Genomic DNA, 13,278 nt, shown 5'->3' with positions numbered 1-13,278 from the left:
CATCTAGCCAATGGGTGTGGCAGTAATGATGTTATTGGTAGAGGGAGGGGTGAAGGGATGATCCTGGGGCATACAGGCCTACATAACTGAAAATAAGGAACCGTCATTCCCTGGGTCGTTTACAAAGGACATACAAAACGAATGCAAAAAAGGTCATCTAGATGTTTACATTTTAAGTTACTCTTTTTCACCACAAGATGGCCTCCCGAACCACAAACTCCAGATTTATCAATTTTGCAAACGAGTCATACACATGTAGACCTAGTTTGTTAAGAGTTTGTTTCACTTATCAGACAAACACAATTTGAATCAATCATTGACGCACGGCAATATAAAACAATAATACGAAATCAGAATGTGGTTGGTGACGGTGGTGTGCGTCACCAACCACATTCTGTTTTCATATTATTGTTTTATATTGCCTCAGAGAAAGCAGCCAAATATCACCAATGGTGTTGTGATTTCAAGTTACAATATTTGTATTAGAAAACAACAATTTCACGTGTACAGATTTACTTATACATTAAGCTACGCATAAAGTGAAGCTGCATTCATATATCAAAGTACAAAAGTGATGAATGTATCTAAATATATATATACAATTGAGAATACTTTCAAATCTTACAAAAATGTATATGTGTATATGTATATTTTCAAAATATAGTTTTACAAGCAATAATATATTTGACTTAATTATGAGTTTTTTGTGTGAGGAAGTCATCTTTGTCACGGTTTTAATTGAAATACAACCTGTTAGGGCTACGGTGAAAAGCAAATCCCCAAAAAAATAGGAATTTGAGTGCTGATGTTTTGAGGCCTAGAGGTCTATAATATCATCCTCAGTCCAGTCCTGATGCATCCATTCAGACTCGATTTCTGAGTTTTGTTGCCCTCTTTCCGGTGTTTCGTCACTTTCTGAGAATCTGTTGGGTGTGTAGTCAGTGTAGGCATTGGGCGATGGTCTTATGTCCATGTGTGGGACATTTTCCGGAGATCCAGAGGTAAAACCTGTCTCCACTGTCTCCCTGAAGGCAACATGAACTGGGCTAGGTGTAATTGCGGTACCTTGGCCGTGAGTTACATCTGGGTCAACCATGCCACTCACGTGAGGCCGAGATTTGAACAGACTTCCCACTGAAAAATCTCCTTGGCTAAGGGCATAGTCGATGCTGCCTACGAGGTCGATAGGAGATGGGGGTCGCATCTCAAACTCTACGAGTGAAAGGAAAGAGTCAGGTTCCACATCTCTTTGCGACTGCAGGACTGCCTGTGAGTTACAGCTACTACTTATGACAGGGCAAGGCATGTGGTTAGGAATAATGGTAGACACCGGCTCATCAAACGTACACACGGGGCTGTTATTAAAACCTGATCTGTGACTAGGATAACTGCTCCAGGTATTTGGCATCAGATCTACCCAGGTATTCTCAGATTGTCTAAACTGGCCATTCCCAATCTTAATAAATACTCTATCCCAAAAGCTTGTGTTCTCAGATCCACTCGACCACTCTTGTCTACCCTGCCAGTGATCACCCCTCAGGCGGCTCTTTTGGGGAGTCCACAAGATCCAGGATCCCAGTGCGAGCAACACAAATCCCCACGCTAACTCCACGACTCTGGCCCAGAACTGACTGAGCCACCAGCACCAGCTGAAACGCCTCCAGCTCCCCAGCACTCCATAGAGCCAGAGCAGTGTGTACACCTGAAGGCAGCAGCACAGTACCCCTAGCACGGAACAGACCACCATCAGCCGCCTGGCATGGTTCTCGATCCGTTGGGACATTCCCCACTCGGGTTTGGGATTGCTGATTGAGAGCTGCAGACGGGAGAACGACTGGCTGAGGATTTCAACGCAGGAGGGCAGAGCACAGCAGAGGGAGAGAGTATGCAGCAATAACGGAAAGGTCAGGGACAGCACCGGGGAAAGAAGATCAGCTGCGAGCAACAGGGCACAATGTAACACAGCGAGAACTCCCACCAACCAGGGACGCTGCAGCTTCTGTGGCAGCTGACGCAGTATGACCCCTCTTAGCGCTACCAGAGCAAGGACCACCTGTGCCCACAGGAGAAAGTGCAGGGGAAGATTATGGAACGCCGCTAGAGTAGGTCGAGCTAAGATCTGCCGTGTCCCATAAGGATCAAGCAGAAGGAGGACAGCTCGCTGGGTCCCTGTCAACAGTAAGAGGCTATTTGCCAGGGTCAGGGGACCACAGAGGGGATGAACGAGTGTGGACGCACCAATCATTCCCATAACAGCCAATCCGGCCAGTAAGGCAAACAGGCTGGCCGATCCAAAGACATGCAGCTCCCAGGCGAAGGCAAGGGTCCGTCTCATGTCGTCCCAGAGCAGATGAGTTCCGTTTGAGACTGCTAAAGCAGCACAGGAGGCGAGCATGGGCACACATGGACCGTCATAACTCAATAGGTCTTGGTCGATGATGAAGTCAGACGGACCAGCCGGGGCAGCGTCGGGATCCTCTGAAAGAGAGATAGAGACGGAGAAGGGGGAAAAAACAAAGAGACTTATCAGTTTAGGCTTGTGGTTAATTTGTGAAAGTATATTTTAAAATGCTTGATGTAAAGGAGCTTCATCTAATTCACTTGTTTGACTTACCCTTCATTGATTTATTATTGATCAGAGGCAGGCGGCGTTGTTGTTGTAGCGTGTCGATATTTGCTGTTTCGTGTCTGTTGTCATCTTGATCATTAGGCACCATAGAGATCTGCTCTGTTATGACTCTTGACTCTTCTGAGTTCTGTTCACCAGAACTTTCAAAATCTTCTGGAATAGTGTTCACACCAACCCCTTCCCTTGATATAGGTGAGAGAGATGGCAAGGATGAATCCCTTTGCATGTTTATGGTTTCCACGCCGTCATTAGATGAACCGATGTTGTTCCTGCTAGTTGAAGCAGGATTTGTCTTTGTGGTTCTCTCCAACATAGGTTCACTGCTATCCACAGAGATTAGTTCAGTAGACAGGTCATCCGCACCTGCCTTGTTTCTACTGCTGCACTCACAAGTTTTAGGGTCAAACTTTCCTAATGAGGTAGGAGATGTGATACTGTTTCCAAGAGACGAGTGTACCAAAGCCAGAACAATGAAGAGCAAAAACAGGTTCCACATTGTTGAGGTGGAAATTCAGAAGCCTTTAGGAAATAAAGAAGTAAGCATTTTATGTTACTTTGCATTGTAACACACATCTTAATCAAACCACTCTCAAAGTGTTTCAATAAATCTTAATACAAACCACATAATTAGGTTTCAGGTCTAGTTGTGTCTTAAACTAGACCCAAAAATAATCAAATCCAGTTGTAAATATTCCTCTCGAAATACTCTAATTACTTTTTTAAAGCATATTTGGCAATGAAATACATTTTGGCTAGAAATCTTTTTATGAATGAATGAAAACAAAATAGTTGAATTGAGGGATTGCATTTTTACCATTTCAACCATTGACACTAAAGTGTTCTTCCTATAAAAACACCAATAAGAGCATTTGGTGTGCGACCCAGTAATATATATTATATTGGATTGTGCTTACCTGGTGATCCTTGCATCCTGCCTTTAAGTAAATTGTTGATTACATAACCCCTCTATTTCTTATTCTGGTACACAGGTATCTCAATAACTGAACTCCGATAGCCCTTTCAATGTGCAGCATGTTGCGGGTGTTCCAACTAACTGGGCTTACTGTTAGGATGCTTCCGGTTACCATCTCAAGCTGACGTCGGCCCAATTACTGTACCGGCTGGTTTCTTGGCAGCCTATTATATTAATACCAATGAAAGAGAAACATAAATCTAGACACATGAGCATTTTTCTCCATTATTATGTAAACCGTAAACTTGCTTGTTGATTATTATCTATGAACAGTTAAGCTAAATAAAGCTGATATTTGTGTAAATATAGTCAAGTTAGACGGATAAACTGTCTTTTCAGAATAGGTCCTTCTACCTTCTAGCACAGAGTGTTGGAGTAATCCCTTCATTCTGAAGGATTACTTTAAGATTCTTAGAATGGCACAAAGTCAGACCATGAGTGACACTGCTGGCACAGAAAGTCCAACAGAAATCGTTTGTATACAAGGCAACATGAGACCTACTTGTCATAACACCAATAAAAACACCATTCACTTCCAGCTAATGTTTTAGAGAATTGTTGAAAAAGTTATTCAAAAGGGACAGGCACACTTAATTATATATATTCATGCTGTCTGAGAATTAGTGTATTTAGAAATATAAACACTACCAGGCAGGGAAAACCTTGCATAATTATTCGTATGTGTGGGAATTAACTATTTCCTATCCCATGTATAACACAGATACACAATACAACTGGTGCATCTCTTTGGTCCACCTTAAGATTCGTTTTTGGCAGTTTGTTGTGGAGAGAATAGGGGAGGCCCGGAGTAACACATGGTTGGCTCTTTAAGGCAGACTGGTGATGTTCGATTTTGTTAAAGGCACATGTCGTGTCCACAAATAAATGTGATAAAAGGACATAGTTTGCAAGAGGTCGTGTTTTTAAAGTTATGGGTATTTAACATGATCTGGGAGGCGCTATAATCACTTCCACTTTTTGTTATCACTTATGTTGATATCTAAGAGACGCCAATTCAACTAAAGCGAAATATTTTGGATGTGTTAAATTACACAATTATTGTTTTATTGTTGGACCCACTTGATAATGTGTCGATTTTCTTTAGTTTGTCTGTCTATCTATACATATCGAGTTCATATTGTTATTGACCAAATTATGTACTCCGCGTTGATTCAATTTAAACCACGCAAAGATAACCAAACCATACAAATTAAACCAAGTAAATTCGTGACTTATACGAACCAACCCACGCCGAGGTATTGACACTCCATCGATGGACATGATACATGATAACACCATCATCTACGGTCACAGGATAGGAACACTCCCTCTGTAGAGTCGATACGGCAGCGCTCGGCTCGGCTGACCATTCCCGTCCGGGGCCTACTTCCGTCACTTTACATCTTTCCGAGTGAAACACTGCATATTCCTCGGCGCAATGCTCCCACTCATGGACCAGGGATGACGATTCGTACCACCTTGTTATTCGATCACCGATATAGCATCTTTCACTGGATATAACTATACCCTTTCCGTGCAGAATCTGGTAAAACTTTTTTTTCTGTAATGGTAGCACGACTAGTAGGAGTGAAGAGAAGCACACGTCAGATCTTCTTGCTTTTCCACACCGTAGTCCGCTGTTTGTGTATTTTCATGGGGGGCATTGTGTTGATGATCGTTAGCGAAGCAACACAGAACGGCATGTGGATCGTATCTAGACGTGTTTATCGCCTTTTAGTTTTAAACGCCGTGCCATAGCGGAAAGGAGAGGATTTCATTTTATTTAAGGTAGCATGAGACTGTCCGCCTGGTTGGGCTAATGCTAGCACAGCGCCCGCTCAGGCGATCGACATCTAATCACGATCGCGTTGTTTGTGTTTTACAATTTTAAAACAACCTTCTTAATTTAAATTAGCTATATTGCAGCTCTTTCGAATTGCTTAATGCAGTTCAGTCGTGCTAGCGGATATGCTATCTTAATGTATACCTTGCTAGCAATGCTAGGCTAGCTTGCTATTACTATTGTTATAATCATTCCGATCATCTGAATTCTTCTAATTTCGTATACATTTCCGATGGCTGTACATTTATTTTTGCACGTCACCTCAACCAAGCCACGTTTTGACGTATATTAACCAAATGTTGACATCGAGTGGATTATTATGAAATGAATTAGCTAATTTCAACATGGCACTCTGTCAGCCACACCGCCCCGATGTGTGAAGGACCTTAACAAATAAATGTGATCGATTGTGACATTACTGCTGTTTTATTTCTCTCCAAGTGGTTCGCTCTATCGTTCCGGCTAACTGTAGACGTATTTACCAACCACCCACAACAAAACAAAACAATGTGTCGATACAGGATATAATTGATTCATTGCATTAAATACACAACGCTCATTTCATATCTCTATAGGTCTGACGTGACAATGAATGGGCAAGAGGGTGGTGTTGTGTCATTTGATGAATATGTGCGACAAAAGGCCCGCAGCGTCCCCCAGCACCAGATGAAGGAGTTTTTAGAGTCGCTTGCCAAGGGTCCAGAGACACTACAAGAGTTCAGTCAACAGGGACATACAGCCACAACTACTACCATGGTGTACCAGCAAGGCGCCAACTGTGCCTACACAGATAGCACAGAGGTGGCTGGGTCTCTGCTGGAGCTGGCTTGCCCGGTAAGACCCTTTGTAGGCTAATATTCAGATTAATGATGTTCTATCGGCTTGGTTCATTATTAGGACACTTATTTTTCTGTATTGTTTATAGGTACAGGTGTCTGCAGCAGAGATATCACCTCAACTGCATCAAGAATCTGAGCAACAAATTCAAGTGCAGGTGAATAAGCATACCGTCCTTTCATAGCTTATACACATTTCTAGATTTATTTGTAATGCTAATACATGGTCATAAGAAGACTCCAACACTAACCCATACCAACAAAACATCAGTTTTTTAATATATATTTCGAATACACATCTATGTTGTGGTTCTTTAATGCTAGGTTCCTAATTTGTTAATGCTCGCAATCAACAGTTACTACAATTGCGTAATAAAGACTACATGGAAGGCAGCTCTTCATAATGGACCTGATGAGTCTTTACCCTCCCTCTTCAGGTACATATCCAGGGACAACCCACAGGCCAAGTGATTCAGATGGCTTCTCCCACACAGAAAGACCTGCAGGGCATTTCAACCGGCCAGCTTGTCCAGCAGGGAGAGCTAACAGAGGAGCAACATCAGCAGGTACCTTGAAGTAGTGGTAGTCAGTCAGTCAGTCCCTTCCTATAGTGAACAAACCCATTTCCTTCACTGGAAGCCGTCTCAACGTTGTTGCGTCTGCATCCTACAGATTCAGGCCCAGTTGGTGGCGGCTTTGGCTGGAGGACAGCATATCCAACTACAAGATGGACAGCATATTCAGCTACAGGACGGACAACACATTCAACTACCGGACGGGCAACACATTCAGCTACACGACGGACATCAGATCCAACTCCAGGACGGACACCATATCCAGCTGCCCGACGGACAACACATCCAGATCCAAGACGGACAACATATCCAACTGCACGACGGCCAGCACATCCAACTGGACGGGCAACACTTTCAGCTGCAGGACGGCCAGCACATCCAGCTGCAGGACGGCCAGCACTTTCAGCTGCAGGACGGGCACCACATCCAACTCCAGGACGGACAGCACATCCAACTGCCCAACGGCCAGCAGATCCAGATCCAGGCCATAGACCCTCACTCCGCCGTGCAGCAGCAGCAGCAGCAGCAGGGCTCCTCCAGGGAGGTGGTGACGCGGCGGGCGGCCACCCTCCCCACCGTCCTGCAGCCGGCCAAGAAGCGCAAGGTGGACGTGCCCCTGGCCGTGTCGTACGCCGGCCAGCAGGTGGCCACGCTGCTGACCATCCCCCAGCAGGGGCAGCAGCAGCAGCAGAGCTACGTGTCCATCCGGCCCGACCTGCTGACGGTGGACAGCGGGCAGCTCTACAGCACGGCGGGCACCATCACCGGCCCGGCGGGCGAGACGTGGACCATCCCGGTCTACTCGACGCCGCAGCAGCAGGGCGTCACCCACATCGCCATCGCGCAGGAGGCGTTCAGCAACGCGCTGCAGGCCGCCGGCGCCCAGAAGGACCAGAAGGGCGCCCCGCTGAAGGCGAGCATGCAGCAGCTCTCCGCCCGCACCCAGGAGGAGGTGCTGCAGACGCTGCTGCCGGCGCAGTTCATGAACGGCAACATTCACATCCCCGTGGCGGTGCAGACGGTGGGCGGGGCGTACGGCACCACCACGCAGTCGCTGCACATCTGGGATCCACAGCAGCAGCAGCAGAGCCAGCAGGAGGGCCAAGACGGACAACAGCTCCATCTGCAGGTCAGACAGGGGGTCCCGCTACTACCCCACTGGGTTACTCGCCATCCTTCCTCCCATGGCCAAAGTTTTAGCATCAGTTTTGTTCTTAAGCAAGCAAGTAGCTAGTAGTTTAAATGCCAGCACACTTTTAAATTGTAAATATTTCTCAAAAGCCTGTATTGTGATTTATAATTGCAATGTTCGAATGGCAACAAAAAAATATCTACCTGAATGTTTTCATTCTCCCATTCGTTTTTCTCCTGCTCATTCGTTGTCCTCCTCCGTCCCCAGCAGGGAGAGACGCAGTCTAACGGCCAGTCCCATATAGAGCTGCTAGTTCCCGTCTGTCTCAAGCCGGAGGAAGGCCTGGATGTCTGGCGCTTCTGGGCCCAGCGTAAAAACGCAGAGCTCGCCAAGGAAGAGCGGACCAAGCTCGCCCCTATTGGCCGTGAGTCCCATCAGTGTTCTAACATCGCCATTGAGAGTGCTACAATGGCCAAAAACCGAATCCATCGCAAGAAACAGCTGCTTAAGTTGAGGTCCTTGAAGTATCCATCAAGGCCCCTCTCGTTAACCCCCATTCCCCCCCCCCCCCCTCCTATCACCAGGTCGCCAGCCGCTCCACTTCCAGGAGGACCTGGTGTCCAGCGCCGTGGCGGAGCTGAACCTGGCTCTGGCCCTGATGACCCAGGAGGCCCGCGGGACTGAGGCGGAGCAGCTGGCTCCAGACGTCCTGTATTACGTCTTTCTGTGTATCCAAAAGGTTTGTTTTTTCCCAAGCAGACCACCCCAGTCGGCTCTCGTTAAGCAATTTGGCGGAGCAAACCAAAAGACGGAACTCTGTGTGTTTTTTATTCCCCATCAAGTATCTCTCGGAGAACGGGCGCGTGGACGACGTGTTCTCGGATCCGTACTACGTGCGTTTCTCCCAGAGCTTACACAAGATCCTGGACGGATGGAGACCCAGTGTCCATCCTTTAGGTGAGAAGCAAATTCACGAATCTGAGATTATCATATCCGCCCGTCTGTACTCAAAAAGATCTCCGTTAGACATGTATTCATGTATCTGTGTTTGAGCAACGTGCGCTCTCCTTCTCCAGGTTACCTGATCCCCAGTCATGTGACAGAGGAGATGCTGTGGGATTGTAAGCAGCTGGGCGCCCATTCACCGGCCACCCTACTCACCACCTTGATGTTCTTCAACACCAAGTAGGTCCCCAGCGGACTTCCACACGTGGCACTTTGCAATGTCACCCATCGATTATTTGATATTATCTGAACACGGCACGGGTGAATGATTTATTGGCCTTCTGCGCACCAGGTACTTCCATCTGACGACCGCCGAGCAGCACATGAGGGTTTCCTTCTCCAAGGTGCTGAGACACACCAAGAAGAACCCCTCCAATCCCAAGGACAAGTCCACGAGTATCCGCTTCCTGAAGGGTCAAGGGCCACACCACCTGGGCCAGAAAGGTTGGATGTTATGTGTTCATGTTTATGTTCTGCCCTGTTTACCCATCGCGTGACACTTGCTCTGGAACGATGCTCACCTCAATGCCCTGACCCGTGTTTTTCCAGTGGCGGACGACATGTATAACGAGCAAGCGGAGGATCCAGAGAACCCTCTTCGCTGTCCTATTAAGTTGTATGACTTCTATCTCTTCAAATGGTGAGTGGCGTCGCTTTTGTTAAGTTCTTTCACGTTTTTCCCGTACCTGGATCATCTGCTCCTCAAACACCTCCCGTTGTTCCCTTGAAAACCAACGTTCTTCCGTCGTCTGTCCCAGCCCTCAGAGTGCCAAAGGTCGCAACGACGCCTACTACCTGACCCCGGAGCCGGTGGTGGCGCCCAACAGTCCCATATGGTACTCCACCCAGCCCCTCAGCGGTCAGCAGGTGGAGCAGATGCTGGCACGCATCATCGTGGTCAGAGAAATCCAGGAGATTGTCTGTCCGGCGCAAGGGAACTGAAACGAACCTACTGCCTGAAAGCACTGACTGTTGTGCTAATTTAGCACGTCTGTGGATCTCTCAAGTCAAGGCGCCGGCTCGAGGGAGATGTGTAATATACGCGACACAGAAGGTGGGGGGTGCTGACCTCTCAGCGGAACATCACTCAGACCTACCACAACCCACACACGGCACACGCCCGACCAAACTCTGGAACTTTTGAGGTGGCAAAGTGCAGATAGCAACAGCTTGACTGCGGTCGGATGAGGACTATAATGGGTGGTGCAGAGTACATTATTATTTATCTTTATGGAGATAATTGGCCTTTTCCTTCCTTTCTGACCTTGTAACCTTGTCATACTCCTGTTCTGGTGCCAGTGGTCATTATAGATAAAAACTGACTGGTCTTCCCACTTAGGATTATGTATTGCATTTTTGTTTCGCTGTATGTATTAATTGAACTTTCAATTATTAGTGCCATTCTTCTAATGCTTCTAAATCTTTAAGCGGTGTAAAATCAAAAAAAGGCTAAAATGGTCACAAGATAAAAGTGCTTAGTTTTTCAGGAACTGTAAGACGTTTTTGCTCTCAGGTCAATTTTAAGAAAATAAACTTGATATGTTTTTGTAACACTAATTGCTATTCATTAGTAAGTAGTTTGTTACATACAGTAAACTTTCACAGTAAACATGAAAAGGTCTTTTGGCAAGTAGCAGCCCTTACTTTTGTATACATTGAGGTATAACAGACCTCCGTGGTGGGGTGAAGAATTACACTTGTCATTGAATTTGTCATTCAAAATGTTGTCTACCATCTGAAAGTTATTTTAATCATGGCTCTTTAATTATAGCAAACCAAAGTCTAAAACTGACAGACGGCCGACACTTTATTTTTTTATACAAAACGTACATTACTTTTATTTACTCATTAAAAACAAAACCCCAATTCTCCCATTAGGTGAGCAGCATCCAGTTCTTTAGTTAGGCTCTTTCTCATCAGGAAAAATTAAGTTCAGTCTTTGAAGCGCCTTGGTGAAGTACTTTGGCATGGGGCAGGAGACTCTGATCTCTGGTTGACTTGTGGTTCCAGGAAGAACCATTTGGCGGGCGTGTAGGTGAAGGGTTAGATTACGGGTTTTGCTCTTCTCCAACCCCAGTTTTCCGAGCACATTTTCCGGCAACTTCTAAGAATAAAAATTCATGTTTTTTTCAGTTACTGCACCAAAGACTACTCATGTGTTTCTGGTAAGATGACTAAACAAGTTAAAATGAAAGTTCATGTTACAAAAGCATAGAAAGATACCCTTAATGAGTTTGTCAGGGAACTGACTATGTACTCCCAATATGTATCCGTTCCTTAGCATAGTCAAGACAAATATATATAGCTTAAGTAAGTTTACATGGATGGAAAGTTGGTAGATTTGCTACAGATTAACCCCTGGATAATGATTTATTTGGAATTTCACCATGACATTGGATTTACCTGAGGTGCCAGTTTAGTCCAGCTGGAATATTTATGATCGCCAAGAATAGGACAACCCAGAGCGCAGGCCAAATGCACTCTAATCTGGTGCTTCAGTCCTAGGAAACGAAACACAGCAGGGAAAGGGGAGAGCATAGTACTTTAGAAATGAGCAACGACTGGTAATGCAGTCCCACACTTCAAAACAGGATAATTGACCGTGACGATACAGTAACAAACAGCTCCTCGTACCGGTCAGTGGCTCCAGCTCAACAAGACTGCAGCCCGCCCTGCTGTCCAGAACGCGGTATTTGGTCACAGCACTCTCGGCTTGTCGATGAGCACGGATTCTGCTGACACCTTCTCCCGTTTCATTGAGCCGAAACATAGGACTCAGCCCCATCTGACAAAAACAAAAGGTGGGTGAAATCACAAATGTGATTTAGTACATCAAATACAGATCGATGACTGGTGGTAGGAATCTGAACTTTCTATCACCACTTCATGTTCAATTGCCCTTAGCGGTTTGAACGTTGCCCGAGGCAAATATCCCAGCTGTCGCAAAGATGGGCACGTCATCAGTTAATCCGTTTTCATAATCATTAACTGCTGGTTTCAGAGGGAACCAATGAAAATCTTGACTGTGCTCCCCAAAGATGCTTGATAGGAACACCTGAGAGGAACATGGAAACTAATTTTATTAGAGAAATGCCATAGTGGTCACTGACTGAGTCACCTTGAAATGATGCTGTGTGCCTGCAATCTCTCGCTCTATGAGCGGGATGTCAATCACTCCCTCAGATGGCACAGGAACACCAACAGTGACGGCCCTGCGAAAGACAAGGGACATTACAACAGTAACATGACTGCCTCACATATAGCACGTAGAAATTATAGTGATAATATCTCCGCGGTCTCTTACCAGTATTTCCTCTGTATTTGATTATGCCGGTGAAGGTAAACTATGTTATCCACTGCCTCCTGGTTCCTGGCCAGGAGTAGGGTTCCTGTTACTTCTTTTTCCAGTCCGAGACAGGGCTGAAGCTCAGAGTCAACCTTCAGATCCATCATTTTGGCAAGGATCGGGAGAACCGCGGTGATACATGTCCCCCCTCCGTGATCTGAGAATATGGACACCCATCTTCAACGTCGTGGAAACACATTACAGTAACTTCTATTTCGAATTTGCATAAGTTACAAATTACATACCTTTGACCGAAACCCCATAGGGTTTATTGAGAACAATCACATCCCTATTCTGGAACAACATAGTCTTATGGAGATGTTTAGCCAATACATTGGGATGCACATTTTGTAGTTGTTGGGTGAACTGTTTTAACTCAGAGACCCTCTTCTGAAGAGGGGTGGCTGTTGGTTTTATCCCTTTGGTTGTTCTTTCTTCTTCCCTTTTCTCTTGTCGAATCTTCTTGGCAAGGTCAATGGCTCTCAGAGGAGCCTTCTCCTCAGGTTCGGGACTCGGGATGGGAGGAGCGGTGGTCAGGGTCCGCCAGAGGACATGGGCTGAATCAGAAGTCATGGGTTGCAAGTTGTTTATTCTAGTTTGGCGACGAAGAACTATCATATTTCTGACGTGGCTCCAATTGTTACAGAAACTGTCGGTAAGGGCTCTGCACCCCTTCATCGTGGTACCAATATTGAAACAGTGGATTGGGAAACTTGTTTAGATTCTCACGCGTGCTTATTTCCTGTTTCCTGTCGTCATTTCCGCCTTTCTTTACATGGGTAAACTCGTTTTCTGTCCAATCACTGCACGCTGTTTTCCTCTTAGCGCTTGTATGCCACATAAACCCCGCTCATCCTGTGGATGTGTTAAATAAAACAAACAGCCACCAGAACTCACTGTTTCTGGTAGAGCATCAATAACCCCAATGCGACCATGCGT

The 13,278-nt window shown here is 45.9% G+C and overlaps 3 protein-coding genes across 7 annotated transcripts; 1 reads left to right on the top strand and 2 right to left on the bottom strand.

The window, feature by feature from the left end:
- Positions 1–645: 645 nt before the first annotated feature.
- Positions 646–5,928, bottom strand: LOC130402137 (uncharacterized). Of its 4 annotated transcripts, none has more exons than XM_056606254.1 (3): positions 3,694–5,928; positions 2,615–3,148; positions 646–2,478 (listed from the first exon to the last, which is right to left on the bottom strand). In XM_056606254.1, the coding sequence occupies exons 2-3, from the start codon at positions 3,123–3,125 to the stop codon at positions 818–820; spliced, it is 2,172 nt and encodes a 723-aa protein (XP_056462229.1). In that variant the 5' UTR covers positions 3,126–3,148; positions 3,694–5,928; the 3' UTR covers positions 646–817. The 4 variants fall into 4 exon arrangements, with proteins under 4 accessions (XP_056462229.1, XP_056462231.1, XP_056462230.1 ...); XM_056606256.1 differs by having other exon boundaries at positions 2,615–2,811; positions 4,845–5,928; XM_056606255.1 differs by having other exon boundaries at positions 2,615–2,811; positions 4,853–5,928.
- On the top strand, positions 4,910–11,162 carry LOC130402136 (transcriptional regulator QRICH1-like). Of its 2 annotated transcripts, none has more exons than XM_056606251.1 (12): positions 4,910–5,148; positions 6,021–6,279; positions 6,371–6,439; positions 6,719–6,847; positions 6,954–7,985; positions 8,256–8,412; positions 8,573–8,727; positions 8,831–8,945; positions 9,065–9,173; positions 9,286–9,437; positions 9,543–9,633; positions 9,752–11,162. In XM_056606251.1, exons 2-12 carry the CDS (start codon positions 6,034–6,036, stop codon positions 9,933–9,935), a joined length of 2,439 nt encoding a protein of 812 aa, XP_056462226.1. In that variant the 5' UTR covers positions 4,910–5,148; positions 6,021–6,033; the 3' UTR covers positions 9,936–11,162. The 2 variants fall into 2 exon arrangements, with proteins under 2 accessions (XP_056462226.1, XP_056462227.1); XM_056606252.1 differs by lacking the exon at positions 4,910–5,148 and adding an exon at positions 5,155–5,390.
- Positions 10,624–13,166, bottom strand: LOC130402162 (pseudouridylate synthase RPUSD4, mitochondrial-like). The gene is made up of 6 exons (XM_056606292.1): positions 12,585–13,166; positions 12,298–12,496; positions 12,112–12,205; positions 11,628–11,778; positions 11,397–11,494; positions 10,624–11,097 (listed from the first exon to the last, which is right to left on the bottom strand). The coding sequence occupies exons 1-6, from the start codon at positions 13,015–13,017 to the stop codon at positions 10,891–10,893; spliced, it is 1,182 nt and encodes a 393-aa protein (XP_056462267.1). The 5' UTR covers positions 13,018–13,166; the 3' UTR covers positions 10,624–10,890.
- Between the last annotated feature and the right edge of the window lie 112 nt (positions 13,167–13,278).

Source organism: Gadus chalcogrammus, chromosome 13, assembly GCF_026213295.1.
Source record: "Gadus chalcogrammus isolate NIFS_2021 chromosome 13, NIFS_Gcha_1.0, whole genome shotgun sequence".
Lineage (NCBI taxonomy): Eukaryota > Metazoa > Chordata > Actinopteri > Gadiformes > Gadidae > Gadus > Gadus chalcogrammus.
This window is presented reverse-complemented; position numbering and strand designations above follow the sequence as displayed.

What these genes read in the sequence shown, in the direction of transcription:
- LOC130402137 (XM_056606253.1), bottom strand. Translation starts at nt 3,125, where the DNA reads ATGTGGAACCTGTTTTTGCTCTTCATTGTTCTGGCTTTGGTACACTCG. An exon ending in CAATAATAAATCAATGAAGG is followed by an intron (nt 2,479 to 2,614) that starts GTAAGTCAAACA and finishes TCTCTCTTTCAG; the next exon opens with AGGATCCCGACGCTGCCCCG.
- LOC130402136 (XM_056606251.1), top strand. Translation starts at nt 6,034, where the DNA reads ATGAATGGGCAAGAGGGTGGTGTTGTGTCATTTGATGAATATGTGCGA. An exon ending in ACCCAGTGTCCATCCTTTAG is followed by an intron (nt 8,946 to 9,064) that starts GTGAGAAGCAAA and finishes CTCCTTCTCCAG; the next exon opens with GTTACCTGATCCCCAGTCAT. An exon ending in GACTTCTATCTCTTCAAATG is followed by an intron (nt 9,634 to 9,751) that starts GTGAGTGGCGTC and finishes CGTCTGTCCCAG; the next exon opens with CCCTCAGAGTGCCAAAGGTC.
- LOC130402162 (XM_056606292.1), bottom strand. Translation starts at nt 13,017, where the DNA reads ATGAAGGGGTGCAGAGCCCTTACCGACAGTTTCTGTAACAATTGGAGC. An exon ending in CTATGGGGTTTCGGTCAAAG is followed by an intron (nt 12,497 to 12,584) that starts GTATGTAATTTG and finishes CCATATTCTCAG; the next exon opens with ATCACGGAGGGGGGACATGT. An exon ending in GCACACAGCATCATTTCAAG is followed by an intron (nt 11,779 to 12,111) that starts GTGACTCAGTCA and finishes TGTTTTTGTCAG; the next exon opens with ATGGGGCTGAGTCCTATGTT.